The 25,089-nt window shown below is 33.8% G+C and overlaps 1 protein-coding gene across 1 annotated transcript in view; it reads right to left on the reverse strand.

Moving 5' to 3' along the window:
* TBC1D5 (TBC1 domain family member 5) overlaps nucleotides 1-25,089 on the reverse strand; it is a 412,307-nt gene that overhangs the window by 343,274 nt on the left and 43,944 nt on the right. Inside the window, exon 2 of the mRNA XM_044920546.1 lies at nucleotides 10,109-10,239. Coding sequence (XP_044776481.1) covers nucleotides 10,109-10,205 — 97 coding nt within the window. The 5' untranslated portion in view covers nucleotides 10,206-10,239. The remainder of the gene's footprint in view (nucleotides 1-10,108; nucleotides 10,240-25,089) is intronic.

Genomic DNA, 25,089 nt, shown 5'->3' on the forward strand with positions numbered 1-25,089 from the left:
AGAAGTAGCATGAGGGACCTGGAGAATTATACTTGTAAGGGACTAATTATTCATTTCACTACTAAGCCATGGGGGAGGGGGAATCTGTTTTAGTATTAAGTGAATAAAAAGGAGCTGTAACTGCATGAGATGCCAGGTGGTAACCCTTGAAATACTTTTCTAAGCCCTATGAACTAAAAGTTGGTTATGTCATTATTGAAAGAGTCCAAACTCTGGCTCTACTGTCTTTTCTGACCCCACTAATAAATTAGCAAAAGCAACTAATATAATTCTTTCTTAAGAAATTCACTGTGGGTCATTTCACGTAATTGTGGGTTTTCTGGTTTTGTTTTTTTATTGATTGAAACACATTTAATGCATAAATATCATATATATCATTATGATAAAAAGAAAAATACCCAACATCTTACAGGAAACCACTGAAAAACCTAGGGCACTAATTCCTTAGTGTGAAAATTGGCAATTTAAAGGAAAGAATTCAGTATTTACTTTGTTTTCTGTATTAACTATACTGGAGGGAAATCAAGGAACCCTTTACAAAAGAATTCCAGCTAATAAATATGGAAGGAATGATAGAAATAGAAGATTATCATTTTGTAACCCTTATAAAAAATTACTGATTTAGGTACTAATCATCAATGGATGTGTGTTGAATGGAAGGTTAAATGTGATTATGAGTGTTTTGTTCCTTGACATAAAATATGCATGCCCCACCACACATCACTTTTGTGATATTCTGTCAAAAAAAAGCATATCCTACAACTAAGCATAAGAAAACTCAAACTGGTTTTGTTTTTCTAAGATTTTAAGATACTACTGTTACTCTAAATCACCTGTATCTGCTCTAGTTATTCCTAGACCTAGCCAACCAAAAACACCAGCACACAACCTCCCATTTGTGGTGATCCAAGAGTGGTATAAAGGCTGACTGAGCAGGGTAGGAAAAATATCCTAAGGTATGGATATTCCTTTGCAGACCAGCTTTGCCCAAGGGGGTAGTGGTAACAGCTTTGACAGGTCTATAGTTTCTGTCTGCCACCAGGGCCAGCAGTGAGGTCTCCTTTTTTCCTAGGACCCTGGGAAACAACTAACATTCATGTATAGCCACAAGGTGACTCAGTGATTCTTCACATAACCCCCTCTAAAGAGCCTATCTCTTCAGGCAAATAAAGGGAATTGGCACACCAACAGATAATTTGAAATAAAACTAAAAACCAGATGCAGTTAATAAGGAATGGACAACTCAAGTTAAAAAAAAAAAAAAAAAGATCAAAGTCCAGAAGACCTATCTTTTATTTCAAGGATCTACATTTTACCAACAGTGAGCTTCATTGTTAACACTAAATGTCTAACTTGCTAAATCTCAATTCACTGTGAGAGCATGAACACATAAAATTCACATATAAACACCCAAATCTAGTATTAAAGAGTAAGCTGAACCTTCCTCACTAATCAAATATTTTGTCATTGACATTTAACCACTGTCTTTTTAGGTTAATTCTGAATCAGATTTTCAGTTCACTCCCATCCACTCAAATGACTTACTGGTATCTTGAAACTGGCTTAACTACTAATTACAGATCATCAATACTCTTCCAATCACCAAATCATTTGTTTTCTCTTTTTATACTCTTTAACCTATGCAATCCTTGAAGCACTGACCACTTTGGGACTTCTGGAAGTTCTCATGTATCTGTAGTTTCTGTAATTTTAGCACTCCTCTATCCCCTACTTTAACTATATTTTTTAACTGTATCTTTATATATATTATACATATATAATAAATAGTTATAAATATATACAGTTAGAACTATATATATATTTTTTTAACTATATATTTCAACTATCCCCTCCAATATTTTTTAAATACTACTCCCTTTATCCAGTTTCTAACCATGGAGAATTCCTACATAGCAATTCTCAGCTCTTTTCCATTCTCTTTCTTTGGATTTTTTATCTGTCTCACATACTTTGAACTGGTATCTCTGAGGGACGCCTCTCAGATTCTAACTCATGGTCTTTCAAACTGAAGTCTCTCATTTCCAACTTTCTTTTGGACATCGTGACGTAGAAGGACTGAGCATGGCATGGTCACTGCTCTCTAAATTCACTTCTCCCTATTGTCATAGCATTTAACAAAATCTGTTTTTAAGGAGACATTTTTTAAACCATCATTTTATCTTTGTTACTGTCACTGAAGAACTTCCAAGTCACCCTATTTAACAATCTTTACCTTCAACAAAGCTAACATTTTTCTTGATGGCTTTATAGTCTTTCTTACAGTTTTCATCTAGCTAAACTGCCTTTTACCTTGTTATCTACAAAGAATTTTTTTTTTTTTTTTTTTTTTTAAAGATTTTTTATTTATTTATTTGACAGAGAGAGACACAGCGAGAGAGGGAACACAAGCAGGGGGAGTGGGAGAGGGAGAAGCAGGCTTCCTGCAGGGCGGAGAGCCCGATGCGGGGCTCGATCCCAGGACCCCGGGATCATGACCTGAGCTGAAGGCAGACGCTTAACAACTGAGCCACCCAGGCGCCCCTACAAAGAATTTTTTTTAAAAAACATTGCTTTATTTAAAAAACATTGCTTTATTATTATTTTTTTCATCATGAGCGTACTCTTTAATCCCCATCACCTATTTCACCCATCCACCCACCCACCTCCCCTCTGGTAACCATCAGTTTGTTCTCAATAGTTAACAAGTCTGTTTCTTGGTTTGTCTTTTTTTTTTCTTTGCTCATTTATTTTGTTTCTTAAATTCCACATATGGGTGAGATCATATGCTATTTGTCTTTCTCTGACAGACTTATTGCACTTAGCATTATACTCTCTAGGCTCTCTCCATGTTGTTGCAAATGGCAAGATTTCATTCTTTTTTATGGCTGAATAATATTCCATTTGTGTGTGTGTGTGTGTGTGTGTGTGTATACACACACACACATACACCTCCTTTATCCATTCATCTACTGATGGACACTTGGGCTCTATGAAGAATTTTTTATTAAAAAGATACTTCTTGCAAAACTAGGCAAACAGTAAAAAGATTAGTATTTGCCAGAGGCTGGGGGAAGGATGAATAGGCACAGCACAGATGATTTTGTGAAAATGCTCTGTATGATACTATAATGATGGATGCATGTCTTTATACATTTGTTTAAACTCATGTAATACGTAACATCAAGAGTGAATCTTAATATAAACTATGGATTTTGGGTAACTATGATTTGTCATGTAGATTACCAGTTGTAATAAATGAACCACTCTGGTGGGGGGGGTATAGGTAATGAAGGAGGCCATACATGTGTTGGAGCAAGGGTATATGGGAAATCTCTCCTTCCGCTTAATTTTGCTGTGCACCTAAAACTGCTCTAAAAAATTAAGCCTTTAAGATTAAACAAAAAAAAAAAGACTTCAAGCCAAAACCTATCTAAATTAATGTAGATCCAAATTCTTAACACAGAATTAATGAAGGTATTGAGCTAGATTACTGGCTACCATTTAACAGTGTTCCATCAAATAAATCTATATATCAAACACTCATATACTGTTCCCATATTCCCTTCATGACTCCCATCACCACATTACTCTATAAACTTCATCTGCCCTGACTCCTCCATCCCTTCCAAAACATTTTTCTCTGCCCTCTTAGAAATCACTTCCATGGTAGCAAATTTCCTTATATTCTCAGACCATCAATGAATTCTTCCACCATCAACCTCCTTGCCTAAGTGTACCTCTTACACTCCCATGGCAAAACCCCTGCCTGCTTTCCTGTGTGACCAAATCCTAGGTGCTGAATTCTACTAGACATAATCATGCAAATTTACAAGCTTGTATACCTATAAATTATGATGTCTTATCTCAACTTGGCCCCCACGGTTTTACATTCTTTATCAAATCATCCAAACTTTTGTCACTTTCCACAAAATCTTCAAATGCTTCTTCTTATCGCTCATCTTCAGCAAATTACCTCACTTTAACTTATCAGAGATTAAAACATCAGTGATATTTCATGGAACTCTGTTTTTGAACTAATGAACCTACTATATCTAAATATCTTCTTTTCTCCTTCCCTCCTAGTATTACAATGAAAATAATGGCCCTTTGTCTACAAATCCCTCCATCTTGGCTCTAGACTGCAAATTTCCAAGACCCTTAGACATTTCTTACATTGATTTTAAAATTCTCAAATACTACCATAACTTTTCACTCTATTCCTCATGCCAGTTTAGTACAGAGTACATCATCAGTTCATTTGAAATACAGAGTACTCAAGACTATGGATTCCTGGATAACAAAAAGCACTGTGTTTGTCAATAGTTACAATGCCTCTATCCTGTGCAGACTTCTATTTACTTAAACCTTTAGCTAACCTTGGGCACTTTTGTTTACCTTCTCCTTAACATCTTGGGTTCTTTGACTCCACACTCCTAGTTTTCCTTCTACTTCTCTAGACACTCTCTCTTAGTCCCCTTTACAGTATCCTCCTCTGCTACAAGGTCTTTATTTTTTTTTTAAAGATTGTATTTATTTGTCGGAGAGAGAGAGAGAGAGCACAAGAAGGGGGAGCAGCAGGCAGAGAGAGAAGCAAGCTCCATGCTGAGCAAGGAGCCCAATGTGGGACTCGATCCCAGGACCCTGGGATCACGACCTGAGCCAAAGGCAGACACTTAACTGACTGAGCCACCCAGGAGTCCTTGCTACAAGGTCTTTAAATTGGCTTTCCTTAAGACTGCTGCTAGGCCCTCTTCTCACACCAGGTGCTGTTATTGGGTGATCACAATCATTCACATTGTTTTTGCTACCATACTTAAGCTGACAAATCTTTATCTCCAGCACCAACCTGTACACTAGGTTTTAGACCCATACATCAAAATCTTTAGGATGTTCTCATTTGAATGTCATAAGGCATTTTTAACTCACATCTGAAACTGAACTTACAATCTTCTCTGCCACCCCCGTCCCACCTGCACCACAAAAAGTTCCTCCTTACAGAGCTCCCTATCTCAATACAGGCATTATCACAGACCTAACTAGTCAACTCAGAAAACTGAATGTCACTTCAAACTTCTCACCCTTATCACTTCCTTATATCCAAATATCAAGTGCTGTCAATTCTACCTACTAAATATCTCTTAAATGTTTCTACTTCTCTCCATTTCCGCTTCTATACTTTCCTAGTATAGGCCACTATGATTTCTTACCCAGAATACTGCAATGGCTTCTTAACTGTAACCATAATAATCTTTCTAAAATGTAATTCTGGCAGTAAGATTCCTTCACTAGACTACCTACTGTTCTTAGTATCAAGTGGCTTCATGACCCTGGTCTTCAGTCTCATTTGTGTCCATACCTCCTTTGAATGCTAGCCTCCAACCACACTGAAGAGGGCAGTGGGCAAGCTCATAGCACATACTCTTTACTCACTCAATCACTGGCTAACAGCTATTCATCCTTCGGGTTGTGGCTTAAACAGATATCACACCTTCCTTGACATACCACTACCACAAATTTAAGCTAAATTCCCCAACAACATACTACCTGAGCATACTACTATTTACTTTATGAAAGTACTTAACCATTCTCCATCTTAACTGGCCATTTACTTTTCTCTTTCAGGTCCCCCAAATCCTGGCTATTAACCATTACAACTGGCACTCAGAATTATGTTTATCTTTTTCAATGCTTTCTTTCCAGCACTCCAAATATTTCAAACAATGCCCGGTACACAGAAGGCACTCAAATATTTATTGAATGACAAGATTCCACAACAATCTATATGCACAACAGCAACATTCATATGTACAATAAACAATATTTCTATAAATTGCACTAAGTTATAGAAATCAAAAATTAAGAATGTATTTTTGTAGATTTTTTCACTAGGAGCTACATATATGAAACATGTATACTAAATGTAGGCATACTTTAGTCTACGCTCCCATATTATGGCCATAAATATCTTGGACAAGTAATCATTTATTTCCTTAGCCTTCCCTTGCTAAGTAATTTTTGCTATGGGTTAATAAGGATATCACAGCTTGACCTTTATCTGCCAGAATATTCTCTTCTGTTGGTTCTTAGGGAAATTCTGATTTGGGTCAAAAATAAAGAAAACATGGAAAAAGTGAATTTTAAGAGGGATTTCAAAGAAGGGAGAGGTCAATGAGACCAAAAGAGGAGAGGAGATTATATTGACTTTTGAAGCCCTGAAAGAACAAAAATTAAAGTACTAAAACAATCAGAGGATAAAACAGGTTTCATACATTACAACTTAGGACAGAAAGGAAAAAGGTAGATGGAAAAAAGATACATGAAGTGAAGGAATTCAAACTGGTAAAATACAATTCATTCATCTGTTATTAATTCAATGGTGTCTGTGCGCCAACAGATACACCAAGAGTTTCTGCTCTCATAATGCTCACACCTCAGACAAGGAGACAAACAATGAAACAAATAAATGCAGAATTACATTTAAGAATGAGTACTGTGAAGGAATCAAGAATAATGTGGGAACAATTGCCTGTGGGAAGGTCCAGAGTTTAGAACTAGCTTAGCACATCTAACCATGGCCAGACAGGCAAGACAGCCGTGAACATCATGGTCAAGAGTCTGGATTTTACTATCAGCACAATGGAAAACCACTGAAAAGTTTTAAGCCAGGAAAGGAAGATTTTTTTTTTTCCTCCTTATGATGATTCCCTCTAATTATAATTACAGCAAAGGCAGGGTTTAAAGTAAGATGACTTAGACAGCATCCTATACTTTTGTCAGATATCTTTCCAAAACAAATTCATCTTTTACTCAAATCTAAATATAATTCTGCTATATGGAAAACAATATTAAAGATCATAATAGGAGAGCACCATTTTATTATATCAACTTCAGTGAACTATTTTAATTAATACCAATTTGTTCAGCAATAAAGCCAGGCACGCCCTTCTAGTTCTAAAACTCTATGATATTACAACAGAAAGAAAGGAAGATTGGGGACAAAAAATTACAAGAGTCAAAAATGGAGTAGGCAGGATATTCTGAATGTCTTGGATTTTTTTAAGTAGGTTACTAAATATTTTATCCCTGAAGATTGAAAGAAAGCTTTGAAACAGATATTATATAAAAAGCATTACATTAAGTAATTATCTGAATACTATAAAAGCTGTAAGTAAGAAGGCATATAAAATTGAAGCTAAAAACTCTGGCAATATGTAACAAAGTGCTATTCTCAAAAGAGACTTAATAGAGGAAAATGTTCTTTTCCTCCAAATGAATAATCATGAATAGTTGAACAAACATTTTGGGGTTTTTTTATGGTTTCAACTGAATTACAGGTAACTTGCCAATTTCTAACTGATAACCCTTGATCAAAGATCTTGGAATTTAAAGTAGTAAACTATGTGTGCGACCAAACAGGACACAGAGAAATATGTCATAATTTCTATGCTATTCTCCATTTAAAAAAGAAATTCAAGCAGTTAAAAGTCTGATTCACATGGAAAATTCTGCATGTATATATTCAAACAGTTCTTTTTTCTATTCTTACGGACCTTCCGCCACCATCCATGAAAATAAACCAATAAGAAGCAGCTTTCTCTTTATTATTCCTATGATGAGGCTATTTTTCTAATGCTTTCCAGAATACTCAGAATCATTTAACTCAATAATGTACTGTTTCTTTATTAATGTTAAAATTCAGTTTTGAGAAATTGAAGACTTATTTATGGAATCTTTAACAAAAATTAATAACAAAACCATAAAAACGTAACTTCTACATAGAGAAACCACTGATTAAGTCCAGTGTTTGACTACTTACAAAATGAGGTATCCATCTGCCATAAATTCCCTGGTGGGAAAAATGTGTAAAAGGCTTCAAATACGTGGAGAGCCCCATGAAATACATATATTAAAATAAACAAACACACTAGAAAGGTGATGATTCTTCAAATAAATATGACAACCCTATTAAAATGCAACACATGTTTTTCTGCTAAAAGGAAATCTAAGAAGATGAAATAGTTGCTTCATATAAAATATTTACATATACAATGCACAAAACCCACTATGGTTAGTAACCTTCATGGCTTTCAAGAACTAGATATTTACATATCATTCTTTCTGCATGTGCGTGTGCGTATGTGTGTTTTGTATATATTTTTAACAGTTGACAGCTGTTTTAGAGCATACAGAGATGCCAAGCTGAATGAGGGTCTTGATTACTTCAAGATTAGCTATCTAAAGTTTCTATTCATTTTAAGTGTTGTTAGTTGGAAGAGTCATTAGTCACTTCCTTGTCTCATAGAACATCAGCATACATTTACATTGTTAATGAACATTTGGGGTAAATGAATTAATGGCACTTTTAAACATCAATTCATTCCTAATAACTTTGTATGTCATAGAAATGTTAGGCTAGGATATAAACGAAAAGCCTTTTCAGTAAAGGTAACTACTCATTCCTGCAAACAGTAAAGGATAAAATTAATTTAAAATGTTTTTTAACCAGTTAAAATAAAAAAAAATAGAACCTCAGTATTTAATGAACTAGACCAGAAAAAATACATACTTAAAAAAAAAAAAACAACTGTGTTCTAAAATAAGCACATAAATCAGAAAATTTTGGTAAAATTATTTTATATACTTTAAAATATATTTATTTTTAAAATACCCACTTACAGAAAAGCTCATGAAATAATTTGACTTATTTAATTATTAGTGCTTCTTATAGATACTACACTTAAAAAAAAAATCACTAGGAGATGTAGTATTCTTACCACTGAAATTTTTAAGATGCTAAGATACTAACAATTTTTTTCATATTACTAAAACCTTGAACAGTCCTTTTGAGACCTTTTCAATAAACACACAAAAATAAAAAGTAAAATCACAAAAATAAGTTGTAGGGCAAGTTATACTCTTTTTAAACATTTTATTTATTTGAGAGAAGGAGAGAGAGTGAGAGAGCGTGAGCGCAAGCACCCAACAGAGCACACAAGCAGGGGGAGTGGCAAGCAGAGGGAGAAGCAGGCTCCCTACTGAGCAAGGAGCCAAAGGCGGGGCTCAATGCCAGGACCCTAAATTCATGACTTGAGCCGAAGGCAGACACTTAACTGACTGAGCCACCAGGTGCCCCCAAATTATACTATTTTCATTGAAAACAACAATGGCATTTGTATGATGTAGAAGGAAGTAAAGATGCACAAAAACCATAAACACACTCCATAAAGTCAAGCTTTGTGCACTAAAGAAATAACCACTTTAAGGAATCATTTTTTTTTAATTCCCAAAACACAAGTTAATAGCAGACCTTTCTACCAATATAGAAAAAAAAATTTGAATCTGAAGTAAACAAAATATATGTGAATCACTTTGACTAACTGTGATTTTTTTTTAAAATACAGCTCAAAATCCTGATGTATATATTTCATGAGCAAAAAATTACAAGTAGTAACCTGAGTCAATGAATCAACTAAAAATAAAGATAAGGCTTTAAGAATTTGCACAAACTGACAGCTTCCTTTTTCAGATACTATATTATTACCAATACAGAGAAAACAAAACAGAGTTCTGAAACATACACATTTGATAAATTTTTATAAGGTAGACCCTGAATGCAGTTTACCTTTTAACAGTCTCTTTTATTCTTTCAACAATTTCAACGTATAGATCTTTAAAAGTAAGACACACATTTCAATTACTTTAAAAGAGAGAGAGAGAAGAGAGAATGAGGCAAGTCTTTTATCCTGGAATAATGTCAACTTACTTTTAAAGGCAAAAAATCCCTGTAAAATCAACACCAGAAGCTTAAGACTTCTTTAAAGGATGTCTGACAAAGGCCATTCCCTATGCTAAAGTAATTGTTTATCTTTTTTTTTTTAAGAATGACAGTGCATTAAACATTTGGCTAATGCTTCTGTCTATAATTGAAAGTTGATGTTGTGTGGTATTCATTAGTGTCAGAGTGCTTTCTACCTATCCAGGGAAGTGTGCTTCAAGATACCCTGCTCTGCTTCATGAAAAGAACTACATACAGAAGGCAGGCAGAGCTAACTAGAGGCTCTCTGCTAGGTTTTCCATTAACCAGAATGTATCTCCATAGAAAACTCACCTCCAGTCTTGTTTGAGTAACTTGACAAGGGATCGATGCCCACTTCTTGTTCTTCTGGCTGCAGAGGGTGTCTAGTTTCAGATAAGGAATGATACATTGTGAGAACTGGACAATGTCACCAAAGTGACTACCTGGGAGATTTAAAAAAAAAAAAGAGAGAGAGAGACAGAGAAATGATATTTTTTCATTTTGCTATGACTGGGAATAAATACAAGATTGAAATGATTAAATGAGCATTACAGACATTAACAAGTTTTCCACAGGCTTCAGGGACTGTTACAACACATTGGCAGGCATATGCAAAGAAGCAAAAAGTGGCACAAAATTTCCATTTCAACAACTCTCCACAAATTTGAACTTCACTGGTAACCTTTACCTCAATGTTCAATCACATGTATTTTCAATAAACTTCTGCACAGAAAGTTGAATTGTAAGTTAAATTACAGTCCCATTTATAGCATCTTCTTATTTCATTGTCAAAACAATATCCATTTACAGTAGAAAATTTCAAAATATAGAAAGTATAGCCTAAAATCATTCATAATTGTGTTAGCTAAAAATAGTAGCCCTGTTAACATTTCATTTTATTACACATATCCTTCCTGTTTCTGTTCTGGCATTTAAAATATATATTTTTTAATGTGATCTAACATGCTAAGTATACTGATTATGTAAATTATTGTGGATATTTTCCATCCCATAAAAAAGACCATATTATCACTTCAAATGGACCTCTAGTATTCCATTAAATAACTATACCAATTTATGTAACCAATTCCCTGTTAGTGAACAGACAGAATGCTTTCAGCTGTTCAACACTATAAACAATTTCACAATGAATATCTTTTAGTAATATCTCTATGCCAACCTATGATTATTTCCTTAAGATAAATTCTTATGTCACTGCTGGACCAAACATGTATTTAAAAAAATAAGACTCTATGATAAGTTTTGGCAAATTATGCTCTAGAAAGATTCGTACATAGAACAATTCATTCCCCTGCACCCTCATGAACAATGGGAATGGGTAATTCATTTTATTGACCAGTGTGATAGTCAAATTTTATATTGCATTTGCTTGATAACTAGTGAGATTACTGAAGATTCATATGTTTTCTCTGACATTTATTTATTATCTTTTGTGGATGGAGTTTCTTATTATGATTATCTTCATAATTTGTAAGCATTCTTTAGATCTTAAGAATATTAAACCTTTGTCACGTGATACAGATATTTTTCTCAGAATGTGTCTGTCTTCAAATAACATGGTGTTTTTGTGACATAAGTAATTTTTCATTTCTCTGCACCCAAATATATCTATATCTCCTTTATGGCTTCTACTACCTCTAGTATTATTATGCTTACAAAGGCAAGATTATATAAATAACCACCTATTTTTTTATTCATTTTGAAGGGTTTTCTCCTAGGTTCTGATTTCTATAAATGATTCAATTTAAACAAAGATGTTTTTAATTAATTATTATTGAACTTTTAAGCTACACTAACTACTTACAAATTTTCTTTGTTTATAAGCTGCATATAACCTTCCCAAATCAGAATTTTCCAAAAAAATAAACTGGGCTCACTAATTTTCATCCAAAATAATGTAACACATGAAATTTTAAGTTTCAAGAGAAGGGAGAGACATGATACAGGAAGAGTATATGAGGAATGATAAATTGGAAAAAGAAGCCCAACGAAAACAAGTATATAATTTTACAGGATATGGACTCCACTTACCAAGAAAAGGTTCCAGAGAAGCCAATAAATATACAAATCTTTGACCAGCCTCTTCCCAACACAACATGCTCCTCTATCCTGCTTAGTTTCTCCCTAAAACTCTCGCTTTGTAAAATACTCTTGTACATTTTCTGAGTTTTACCAGAACTCTCCAACTCTCACCCACTCACACTCACACCCACCTTAGATTGTGGCTAAAACAAAAGCAAAAAGGTAAGCAAAACCAACACTACAGAAAGCAGAAAACTTTCACTGCCAACATACAGTAAGAATTTCTAAAGCCATAAATCAAGTCCTAAATCCATAAATCTAGACAGCTACCAGTTATTTGCTGCTTATGTGTGCAAATATTTAGCACTTACAATACTGAAGGAATTCTGGGGAATACAGTCTAGTAGAGGACAGCAAAAAGTAAATGATCAGTTACATATATTATAAAACAGAATCTGATTAATTTTGATTAAATGAATAAACAGATTAAGAAATAAAGTCCTCTGCTATGGAGAAGTAAGGACCATCAAGCTCAAATGCCTAAAGGGGTCAAGCAAAGAGCATTATTAATCGAAATGAACGTCGATTGAGCAATGAATATAAGTCAAAACCACTCTAAATGCTTCATGCATATTCATCATTTCATCCTCCCAACAGCCCTACTGACATACCTTCCTCATCATTTTCATTTTACCAAAGAGAAAACTGAGGTACAGAGAGATTAACTAATTTGTCTACAGTCACACAAGTAGTAAGTACTGAAGCCAGAAAACTATCTTGTCTAGCTCTAGAGCTCACATTCTTTACTCCGGCACTATATTTGGCTCTCAGTAAGTCAATGAGACAAACAGGCAAGGTATAAAGCAAAGGGGGATAAGAGGATGGGGTCTGTGAATGACTGAAACACCCTTTACTCTGCTTTGGCTTATTCAAGACAAGCCAGAAATCCAGAATTTTATGTGAAATCTCTTTAAAGTGTTGGCAAATAATTCCAATTAAAAAAAAATTGTGTGGAATAGATTAAACACATTTCAAAATTGTATTTGGCCCATGGACAACTATTTTAATGTTAAGATTCATATTCTCCATACATTTTGTTATACTTTTGAAAATATGAGAGAAAACATTTGAAAATGCATATTCCAAGTTAACAGCCAGATTTCCATAAAATTTCTTTAATATCCTAGACATGTTTTCATATCATTACCTTAATTTTTTATTTTTATAGTACACTTTCGCTGTTATACACTTCACATACCTAAAATATACAAATAAGGGAATTTTATGTACTTTGAACTTTATGAGAGATAAACAAGTAACTACCAAACTGATATCAAAGTATATGTTTAAAAAGAACATTAAAAAAAAACACACTTTTCTAGCTAAAATAAGATACTCTACAACATGATGTTCATATATTCACTCAAGATTTTCAAAGATACTTAAGGTCTTTTTGACTCCTTCGAGAAAGTTAGGTTCAAGAAGTCATTCACTGATTTTAGCTTTAATAATAATTTTTTAGAAACCAACATCTATGGTTATAATCAATAACCAACATATAAAATTTACCAAATATCTACAACTAGTCTGTACAATTAGGCATCCACTTCTAATTTATTATGCCTATAGATTGAAACTGAATCACTAAAATTCTTTTATATTCAAATAAAGCAAACTGGCTAAATAGTAATAATGAGTTATTTTCAAGAAATCTGTTGAAGAAAAAGTTTACATGATGTTCTTACTTTTAATTATGGATTTAAATAATAATCTTGTTCAAAAGTAACTTACTAAGCAGGTGCTGCTTTGTTTTTTGTTGTTTGGTTTTAAATACAAAGGCTACTTTAGCTTTCTAGAATAAAAAAATATTTAATTGCAAGTTGGCTACTGCTACTGTGATTACCTTATAAAACCACAATATAGTGCTGCTTTTAAATGTGAAGTAATTCTCTTAAAAATTTTCCAATTTGTGTTTTGTGATAAGACCAAGAGTAAAAATATTTGACTACTACAAAGAAGAATATCAAAGGTTTTTAAACAAATGTGTCTATATTCATTTTAACCACTATTATGAATAATCTTTCACCTATAAATATCAGACCGTAAGAAAATATTTGAAAAAAATTCAAATAAAGCAATTAAGGGAACTTTTTTAACCTAAAAATTTTAAGATAATCATTATTTTTTTTTTAAGTTTTTTTTTTTTTAAGTTTTTTTTTTTATTTGAGAGAGAGAGAAAGAGAGACAGAGAGCATGAGAGGGAGGAGGGTCAGAGGGAGAAGCAGACTCCCCACTGAGCAGGGAGCCCGATGTGGGACTCAATCCCAGGACTCCAGGATCATGACCTGAGCCGAAGGCAGTCGCTTAACCAACTGAGCCACCCAGGCGCCCCAAGATAATCATTATTAAAAGTCAAAATGGCATAAACATTTTGAAAGGCACAATGTACCATTACATCTTGTATTTGTATTACAAACCCAGACTTCTGTATTTGATATGACTTAATCTTCTCTATATAAAAGGCAGATAGAGAGAAAAATACATAATGACCAAAAATAAATACCTTAAAGGACTACTAAAATTCATAATTGATGGATTTCAGTTTTCTTAAATAATGTCAATCTGTCTTGAGAATTTCCCTGACAAAACCCTCAGAATTTTTAAAACTGAAGGCAATCTTATTTTTTCTAATTCAGAACACACAGCAATATACCTTCTAAGACTTGAGAAAGGAGATATCCCTTCTTTGCTACATTACCATAAATAACAGTTAAATTTCCTGCTTCACATAAACTCAAAATTCACAAAACTCAAAACTGGTTGTACAGTATGGTTTTACTGCTATCCTGGCCACAGGAATTGACACGTTAGGCTGAAACTGCCATTTAAAATCCAAGACTAATCTTAAGGACAGTTATATTGGCTTTACAAATCTGGTTCTTGCAATATTAAATCTCAGGATAAAAGTGATCTGCCTGAAAGAAGGTAAGTCTTGTGAAAATAGTTAATATTTAATGAGAGGGTAAGAGTTTAGCCCTAAAGCTTAGACGACAGTTTTAAAATATATTTAATAAAATTTCAGGGCGCCTGGGTGGCTCAGTCGTTAAGCGTCTGCCTTCAGCTCAGGTCATGATCTCAGGGTCCTGGGATTGAGCCCCGCATCGGGCTCCCTGCTTGGCGGGGAGCCTGCTTCTCCCTCTCCCTCTACTGTTCCCCCTGCTTGTGCTCTCTCGCTCTCTCTGTCAAATAAATAAATAAAATCTTTAAAAAATAATAATAATAATAAAATTTCAAAACAATATTTTCCATGTCAAGTGAAGCAATACAAGCAGTCTCAAGTGAAAATCTCAAATTAGCATTATACAGACAAAAGGACAGGTCAGTTCAATAACTTTTTTTTCTTTTAAAATGGTATCACATCAACAAAAGCCTTTAGAAAAACAATTTATACCCTCTGAATCTAAGTTCTATGTATTTTCAATGTGTATTCATTCTTTCACAGCTTCTAATACATAGGCAGAGAATTAGCATTCTGAATTGTGTCTTCTAAAGACATCCATATTCAGAAAAGCTCATATACGCATACTTCATTCATTTAAATTCTTGACTGATGGTAAACTTAAAAGTCAAACACTGAAATGACAGAGTAATATTACTTTACATAAAGATATCTCCTATAAGAAAAGCATATCAAAGAGCTTAAATGAACTATTTCCAGAGCACAGTTATCAAAGGGAGAGAGGATATGGTATGAATAAGTATCTGTCACGATAGCATGCATTTACCATGATGGGTATATAACCTAAAACATGACATCTTGGCTATAAAAGCAACAAACTTTGATAGAAGCTGCATTTTCATAATTAAGAGAGAGAGTAACTGAACATTATCTATAGAATTAATGATTAAAAAAAACCTCTTTTATTTAAAAATGTTGGCAGCTAAAGGTAAATTTGATGTTTGGGAATAATGATGTTCTAAAGTCTTTCCTCATAAGGGAGAGAAGGAGGTAAGAAAGGAGGAAGGAAGAAAGAATGAAAGAAAAAGTGAAGAAAGAAGTAAAGCAAAGAAAGAAAGAATAAAGTTCTATTTTTAAATTCTGTCAATCTTTAATGCAAGAGGGTTACATTGGACTCTGAATAAGTTAAGTATTAAAATCAATCATCTGAAAGTCTTAATATTTAATATTGGTTAGATTGTGTATCAAAGTAGTTTTATTATTTATTTACTCCAAACCTTTCCAGAATACTTCATCTGACAACAGGGGTTCTGTTTCTCACAAGATAAATGCATTTACAATGCCAAATAAATTATATATAAAAGCATTTGTCTTAATACATGTCATTCAATATTAAATATCACTCATTGGTAAAATCTTGAAAATCTAATTCACTTTTACCAACCACACAATTGTACTATCTAAGTGTTGCCAATTAAACAGGTATAGGAATACATAAGGGTCTACCATCCTAAGAACAATGATCAAAAGAAAATTAAAATTATAAGACTTAATTCTTACAGTTTCCAGGCTACCAGAACAAGATGTTTAGGGCAAACAATCCACTATAGAAATAAACTAGATTCATAAACTATATATATATATTTTTTTTTTTCAGAAATAAGAAGAATATATGAAATGTTCACAGGTGGGCTTAAATATGTTATATTACAAAATAAGAATATATTTGGCCTTTCAAATATTCAAATGCTATAGAGTAATAGAAAGTGGCGGTTGTGACTATATAAACCGAGAGAAAATTGAGCACTATAAAAAGTTAAAGTGGTCTAACAAAAAGCTCTCCACAGTATACCCTTAGTTGCTTTCAGAGTTCTCTAGAACAGATGCTCAAGACGCAAAGACTGGGAAAGTAGCTCCGCCTAATGACCAAATCTTTTGTTATTATACAGCCATACCAAAATACTTCCAATTGTGACTGTCCCTATTTTATACAGAGAACACCTCAAGCCTTTAAACTACTCAGTCAGGTTTTCATAAAATCAAGGTAACTATAACAATTAGGTGGTCAAGAAGAATGAGCAATATTTGAAAAGAGAAAACCTTTTTGAAATGTCAGCCTTGAACATCAAAATTATACAGAATGATGAGGAACCAGGCTTATATTGCATTTAAATACAAGAGCATATTAGGCTGCATTTAATTACCAGTTCAAACAACAACCTGATCTAACATTTGACAAGTAAAATAAATGTTCTGAATAATTTAACTAAAGTAAACATTTGCTGTTAATGCTAGCTAATTATAGTAAGAGCTGGAAAGAGAAGGGGAAAAGATGAGGAAGAGAAGTGAAGAGAAAGGGAGATGAAATTTTTTAATTAATATTAAGATCTGCAACATTTCACTGAAACATGATTTTCAATGAACTTAACTCACATAAAAGGGCAAACTCAGTCAAACACAGTTGCTTTATAAATACTCAGATAAAGAAACATTATGGCTGATTAGAGATTTTATTCTTTCAGTTGGTAAAAATCACCAGACTACCACGGAGATAGGAAAACTATGTATAGATGAACTAAGGTACATCCAGCCCTCTTCACCCAAGGAGCTCAAAGTTGAGTGAGGAAAGAGCCCAGGAAATAGGTGGCCAGACTTAGCATTAGCTAATTAATTGAAATTATTAATTAATTGAAATTATTAATTAATTGAAATAAAGTAAAAAATACAGATGCCCAGTCAAATCTGAATTTCAGAAAAACAATAAAAGTAGTATCTATAACATACTTATACTAAAAAGTATTCACAATTTATCTGGAATTCAAATTTAATTGTGCATCCTGTACTTTATCTAACAACCCTACCAATAGATAAATGAAGATGAGTATCTATGGGAAAATATGTGGTATGCTCATTATAGGAGTCCCAGGATTAAATGAGATCAAAACTCTGAGAGTAAGATCCCAAAAAAACTCACCCCAAAGCAGGAGAGAGTTGTTTTTCCAGAGCTGCAATCTAGTAATCATTAATTAGTAATCACTGATGGGAAAGACCAAGATAATACTACTCAAAGTACCCGGCCCCACAGCAACTTGTCTTTCAATTTCCCTAAGTAACTGCAAAGAAATATAATAATAAACAAATGAACAAACCAATTTCTTAATGGAAATCATCCCCTACCAAATGCAGAAAAATGAAACAACCCAACAAAAATCTAAGAGCCACTGAGGACCCTAGTGAATGGAGATAGAGTACATGACTATTCTAACAGTGAGATTATCTTTACTAAGGAAAATAGGTGCATTTAGAAAAAAGAAAAAAAACAAAAAAACAAAGAAAATTGAGTTTTGTTAACTTGTTGAGACCATTCTTATTCAAATATATAACATTTTCATTCTCATATTGTAAATAAAATGTTAATAAATATTCATGATACTGCATAAGAATCTGGGGTATGGTAAGTTCTGAGTGTGACCTTAAATTTTAAAAAAATAATGCATAATGTGAAGACATGTTATACTCCATATGAAAAACACCAATTTAACTGATTAGTGACTTCAAAAATGACTCGCTTATTTGCTCATGGTAAGTAGTAGCTTCTATATATTTGGACATATGAAACAAGAAGCCTCAGTATGGATGTAAAAATATTTCCATTATAATAGATCATCATTATTTATAGAGACAATAAAAACTCCAATTTTCCAACTTGATGACATATATATAGATTTTTCTATAATTGATAACAGAAAATGACAGTCACCTAAAATAGTAACCTACTGTAAATAATGAATTTGAGCTTCACTGGAAAGTAATAGGACTTGAGAGATTCTGAGTCTTTGCTATTCATGTTGATTGTAATAGTTCCATCTTTACCCAAAAGAGACTTGTATATATATAACTTCTGTCTGTATTTTTTCTAATACCAAAACCACAATGTTCATGTAAAAAAAAAAAAAAAAAGATACATATGTATAGCTTTAAAATGTAAACATTATGGGCCCTCAAAATGAGAATAAAACTGTCTACATATTTTTACAAGAAAGTAAGTTTCAAGCACTGGTAAAATGAAAGATGGATAAAGAAAAAAGGGTTAAGTATAAAAAACAGAAGATGATACAGTGTTCACATGATATCCCAATGTCACAAAGCATAAGGGTTCTATGGCTACTACTGAAGAATTTTTCAAGACATCAATGCATACTGAAAAACCAGAATAAGTCCATGAATGCCATGTAGAACAAGTGAGGAGCTGAACAGGTTGATGAAAGAGTGCAATTAACAAAACAATAAATACACAAATAGTCATGTGCGTATACACAGGGACAACAGAGAGGCTACACAAACCCTATACCAACTGCCAAAGACTTTTACTGGCAAATATACATACTTCTTCCTGTGTATATACTTTAGCAGAAGACAGCACGCTTTCTTCAAAATTTCACTAATATCACAATAATGTTTAAAAGATAAGTACATTAAATCAGGTATATAGATTTCTTACCACACTGATTTAAATGAAAACATTGCATAATTTCTAAAATTTTGATAATGTATGCCTAAACCTCAGCAAACACTTAAAAGGTAGATTACAAACTTCATGCCACCCTTTACCCATTTACAAAACAATGACATAGTCACTTGGAATTATATTGAGTTAAATAAATAGAGATATGAAGCTCTGAAAACTGTTTAGGGCCTGGAAATTTTATCTTAATTTCTAATGAACTAAACAGGATCAAGCACTTCAAGTGACATTATCATAAGGTAATTTTTTCCTATGGAGGCTTTTGAAACCAGGTAATAATCTCCCCCCCACCCAAGTCCAAATATACTCACTTTCACTTAAGTACATTTTTACAAAGTCTTCCTTAGCAAAAACAAAAAAAATGTTCTTATAACTTTAAAAACCATATATACAATATTTATTTTAATTTTAATTTATTATGTTATGTTAATCACCATACATTACATCATTAGTTTTTGATGTAGTGTTCCATGATTCATTGTTTGCGTATAACACCAAGTGCTCCATTCAGTAATATTTTAAATAGCTAGGATTTTAAATCCTAGAAAAATCAAGTAAAAGATTAAGATGTCCAGTTATTTTTAATGCCATAGGAAGACTTTGTCCAAGCAGTATGAAGCTCTAAGTTTTTACTAAATATTTAAGAAAGTCCACTTGTTATTTAAGTATTAAGTGAACGTAAGTGGTCAAAACAGTAAACATACATAATTACACAAATACATTGGTATGATCTTTTCTCTTTCCCATATTTGAGAAACTAATACTTTGCCTTCTAGTACAATATGGATTATTTTTATATGCCACACACACCCTTTTGGAACAGCATGATCATTCTTTACAAAATCATTCTAGTAATTTACTGACAGAAAAGTGTTAACACCCAAAAAATGTATGAAAATTAATCTATATTTTTTAGTTACTACTAGAATTTCAGAATGGACATAGTGACTGAAATTCCTGATATACTTCTTTAAACCATCTCATTTCAAAAATTATTTTATTGAGGGGGCGCCTGGGTGGCTCAGTCGTTAAGCATCTGCCTTCGGCTCAGATCATGGTCCCAGGGTCCTGGGATCGAGCCCCGCATCGGGCTCCCTGCTCAGCAGGAAGCCTGCTTCTCCTTCTCCCCTTGCTTGTGTTCCCTCTCTCACTGTGTCTCTCTCTGTCAAACAAATAAACAAAATCTTTAAAAAAAAAAATTATTTTATTGAGTACCCTGTGGAAGTCTGCAAAACAGCAATTGTGAGCCCATAGGCAAGCCACATACGTATATCTATCTATAGTTAAATAAGCAACCAAATATAAAAATGAAAGAATTTTCATGGAATCATGTTAACACAAAACTAAATTTTAAGATATCATACTTTAACATTTAATGCAATCTTGTTTTGATGAATCTAGTAATTTTAATCTAGAAGTAAAATTGCTAGATCAAATTGTTTGCCTATCTTTAACTCTAACAAAATTATGTCAAATTTCTACCTGAAGTAGCTATACTAATTTATGTGTTGGTATGGGACAGTTCCTATTTTTCTACATCCCTGCTACATATGAGCCTCTTCCCCCCACCCCCAATCTGAATGGTATGAAGTGGTATCTCACTGTGGTTTTAATTAGCATCTCCCTGACTACTTCTTGATTGAAAATCCTTTCATCTGTTCTATTAGAGTTCTCCAGAGAAACAAACCAATAGAAGATTTTAGAGAAAAAGTAGAAGAAAGAGAGAGTTTTATTACACAGACCTGGCAAGTTCAACCTGCAGGGTGAATAGGAAGGCAGGCTGGAGATCCAGGGAGAGCCAATGTTCTATTTCAAAGGCTGTCAGAGGGAGAAGCCAATGATAATACGGCTTGAAGGCCATCAGAAAGAGAGGATGTAGATGAAGTCCAAGTCAGTCTGCTGTAGAATTCCTTTTGCTAGGGGTAAGGTCAGCCTTTTGTTCTATTCAGGCCTTCAACTGATTAGATGAGGCCCACCCACATTGAGAGCCAATCTACTTCTGCCCATGTAAATATTAATTTCATCCAAAACACCCTCACAAAACCACCTGCAATAATGTCTGACCAAATATCTAGGAACCCCCTGTGGCTACTTACTAGCCATTTGGGTCATCTTTTCTAAGAGCTGCTTGTTCATATCTTTTGCCCAGTTTTCAACTATGCAGTCTTTTGCTTAATAATTTATAGGATTTTTTAGAAAAAAGAAATCACAGATACATAATAATTTTAATACAGTATTAAAAAATCATAAGTACAGTGTAAATTAAATTACCATTCATGTATGCTTTAAATGGTCCCCATATGGCAAATAATGTTGCAGGATGCATTCTGAAAAGAATGATTTAAAGAAAACCAAATTTTCCCTTTGTAAATATGGTACAATGAACAACTGATTATGTTCCTGAACAAAAAAGAAATAAAGAATGATTATGATAATTTGTTCAACGCTTTCTCTATGCTAAGAGAGGTGCGCAGTACTGATGATTACTGCATGCTTAGTAAATGCCAGCTAGACACTGTGCTTTATGATACTATCCCATTCAATCTCCTCAGCATCTTATCAGAAAGGCATCATTATCATCCCTATTTTATATATGTGGATATTGAAATGAACAGGTTAAGGATCTCAGCTCAATGGCACACACTAAGTGGCTGGGACATGAATTCAGACTTCTTCAGAAATTCATTTTAAGACATTCCTACTGTCTTCCTACTGTGTATATTGGTACTAGGAAAGGAACTCCAGGCAATAAAGAACGAAGAGAGGCAACATCCTTGCTGTCTTAACACTTAGAATCTGATAGGAGGCAGAATATAGAAAATGTACATACCACGTAATGCAGGACAGAATCCCATAGCAAAGGAGATGTATTAGAAGAGCTCTAACTCTAAGAAGTCAAGGGATAATCAAGGTTCCATGATGCCTGCTGACATATAAATACACCTACAGGTTCTCAATACCTTTCATGATCTACCCACATCTATCTTTCTAATCTTCTCCTTTATATCTTTTCATTCTTTAAAGACATCCATTTATTTATTTATTTATTTATTTATTTATTTATTTATTTATTTGGGCAACTAGCCTTGGTCAAAAAAACTTATCCAACCCCATTCCTCTCTCTCGGAAATATTTCTTTAAAACAAAACAAAACAAGACAAGATAAAACAAAACAAAACCACTCTTCTATTCTCATGATCTGGCAAATAACAGTAAATATTACTGACTAAATATCTATCAGACCAGATCCCACTAATCACTTCCCAAAGTTCAGCTCAATGGCTCCCTTCTCTCTGAAATGCTTCCTAACTCCATTCCATTCTGCTCCAAACAATTAAATGGATAAATTCAGAAACTAGATCATATAAAAGCCAATCCCGTATTTCTACTTCTAATAAGGAAAAAGTAAACAAAACAGGCTTTCTCTCTTCCAAAAGAATCAAAAGGCAAGAAAGAAAAGCCCCTCCTCCTAGAATGCACTGGCATCATACTTCTTTCCACTACCACGCTTTACGATTCCCACCAAAGGAAATTTCCAAAATCTACTTTTTGTTGACACCAGTGACAGAGTCACATTTTGTAGGCTCAAATTGAGGAAATGCCCTTATTAACTATCTGACCTTAGTAAGGTGGTTAAACTCTTTGTCCCTCAGTTTCTTCAAAGTAAAATGAGAAATATCCATTGCACAGCCTTTGTGAGGATTAAACAAACAAACCTAAAGAACTCAGAAAAATACTGGGCACATACATAGTAAGCACTCAATAAATACTAGCTATTATTGTTATTACTATCACCATCACACTGCCACTGCTCTGATGGCGATGTTTACACAATTAGGTTATTATAATGAGAGCAAAGACAGAAGGGTACTTACAGTTCAAAAACACAAATCCTTCAAATATCCCATAAGATTTGTTCTCTACCTTATACACTGCAATTAGATTTCACATAATATTTTCTCAATTTGTTTACTGAGAAAGGAAAGAAGGAAACAGAAATTGGACAAAGCAGGGACTGCACAAGTGTAACATACATTCAACTTAGAAAATACTTGTTGAGTCCTCCCATATGCGAGCAGCTAGGCTAGAAGGTGATCATTTAGAAGTGAACAAGACAGTCAATGTCTCTGTCTTCCGAGAATTTACATTCCAGGGGAAGACAAACAATAAACTAAGCATAAAAAATAATTTACATGTCCAGTAGTGACATATGTTATGAAGAAAATGTAAAGAGGATAAGAGGACAGAGTATGATGGGGCATCACTGAGAGCTTGAGAGCTGGAAGCTTATTTGTGAAAGTGCAGTCTTGGGAGGCCCTGAGAAGGTGGTGGCATTTGAATAAATGAGGGAACAAGCCACTGGATCATTTGGGGGCAGAGCTTGCTGGCAACAGCAAATGCAGAGACCCTAAAATGGGAAACAGCTAGGAGTTTTGGAGGGACAAAGAAAGATGGGGTGTGAATGAAGAGAAATGGGGTGGGAAGGACAGGAGAGAGGCCCTTTATGTCCTTTTAGGCCATGAAAAGACTCTGGTTTATACTTTGAGATGGAAAGGCATGGGGGGCTTGTGCATGGGAGTGAGAGATGACATGATAGAGACCACATTACATGTCTCAAATGAGGAAAAACACTGAGCACCTGGGTCATCCACTCAGGACCTTCTTCAGAAAAGAGCCTTTCCTCAGAAAGTTAAGAATAAAAGATCAGTCCCAGAAGTAATATCAAGACTATGGTACACTAGAAGGAGGAAGATAAGGTAAAAAGGAGTCAGCATAGAAAAAGTATAGTAAAAGATGGAAAACCAAGTCACACAAAAGGGCATCTAGACAGATGACAGTCCTCGGGATGCTTCTAGTATTTTGGAGAAATGAAATGCCTACAATCAATCAATCAACCAATCAAATTAGAGAGCCATGTAAGAAAATATAATACTAAATGTAATTTGATTTTATTTTGTATGAATTCAGTATCTTTAGTTGTTTCTGAGTAAATGACACCTACTGACTACTGAAGATCAGGAGCTCCTAGCCCAGTGTCTGTATATCAAGTCCTAATAAGAGAAAATGACAGGGGAGGATGAACATGTGAATGAGCCCAGGAAAGAAAATCTTTGCCCCAACTCACACAATCTCTGCTTTGTGAGGCACAAAGGCAAAACAAAATCTAAGTCTCTTCTTTCACTGATTAAAAATATTGCCCTTCCTCAAAACTGTTTCAGTTAGAAACTGCTAGTGGTAAGACTGCATCAGATAAATTTATTAATACAGTCAGTATAGAATAGATTTTGTGAGTTGTCTGATTTGTTACCAGCCCTCTCAGCTATGGATATGAATTACAAGAGACTAAGTTTAGTCAGCTCTAACAAGTTTTCTGGATTTTGGTTTTATTTAGTATATGCTTCCATCATTGTACTTTTGCTTCTGGAACAATTTATAAGGCAGACAAATCTGTAAATCTAGGAACTTAGTGTCTGTCTATAGATCTAGATATATCACACACTCCTCCATTTTACCTTGTAGTGAAATAAAATGCTACTTTTAAAATATGAGGTGGTATTACCTTTAACCTAAGTAACCAAGATCAACGCCACAGTTCCTGAAATATGTGGTGAGGTTTTCTACAGTAATGGCAAAGAGAAGTAGACAAGAGAGTTAGTGTACATATTTTACTCCCTAAAGAAATAGGTCAAACGAGGACCCCCCTATTCCAGAACTAGTACAACTGCACAGACTTAAATAGCTTACATTTAGAAATTTTCCATCCTT

The sequence above is a fragment of the Neomonachus schauinslandi genome, chromosome 1, assembly GCF_002201575.2.
Source record: "Neomonachus schauinslandi chromosome 1, ASM220157v2, whole genome shotgun sequence".
In the NCBI taxonomy this organism is placed as follows: Eukaryota; Metazoa; Chordata; class Mammalia; order Carnivora; family Phocidae; genus Neomonachus; species Neomonachus schauinslandi.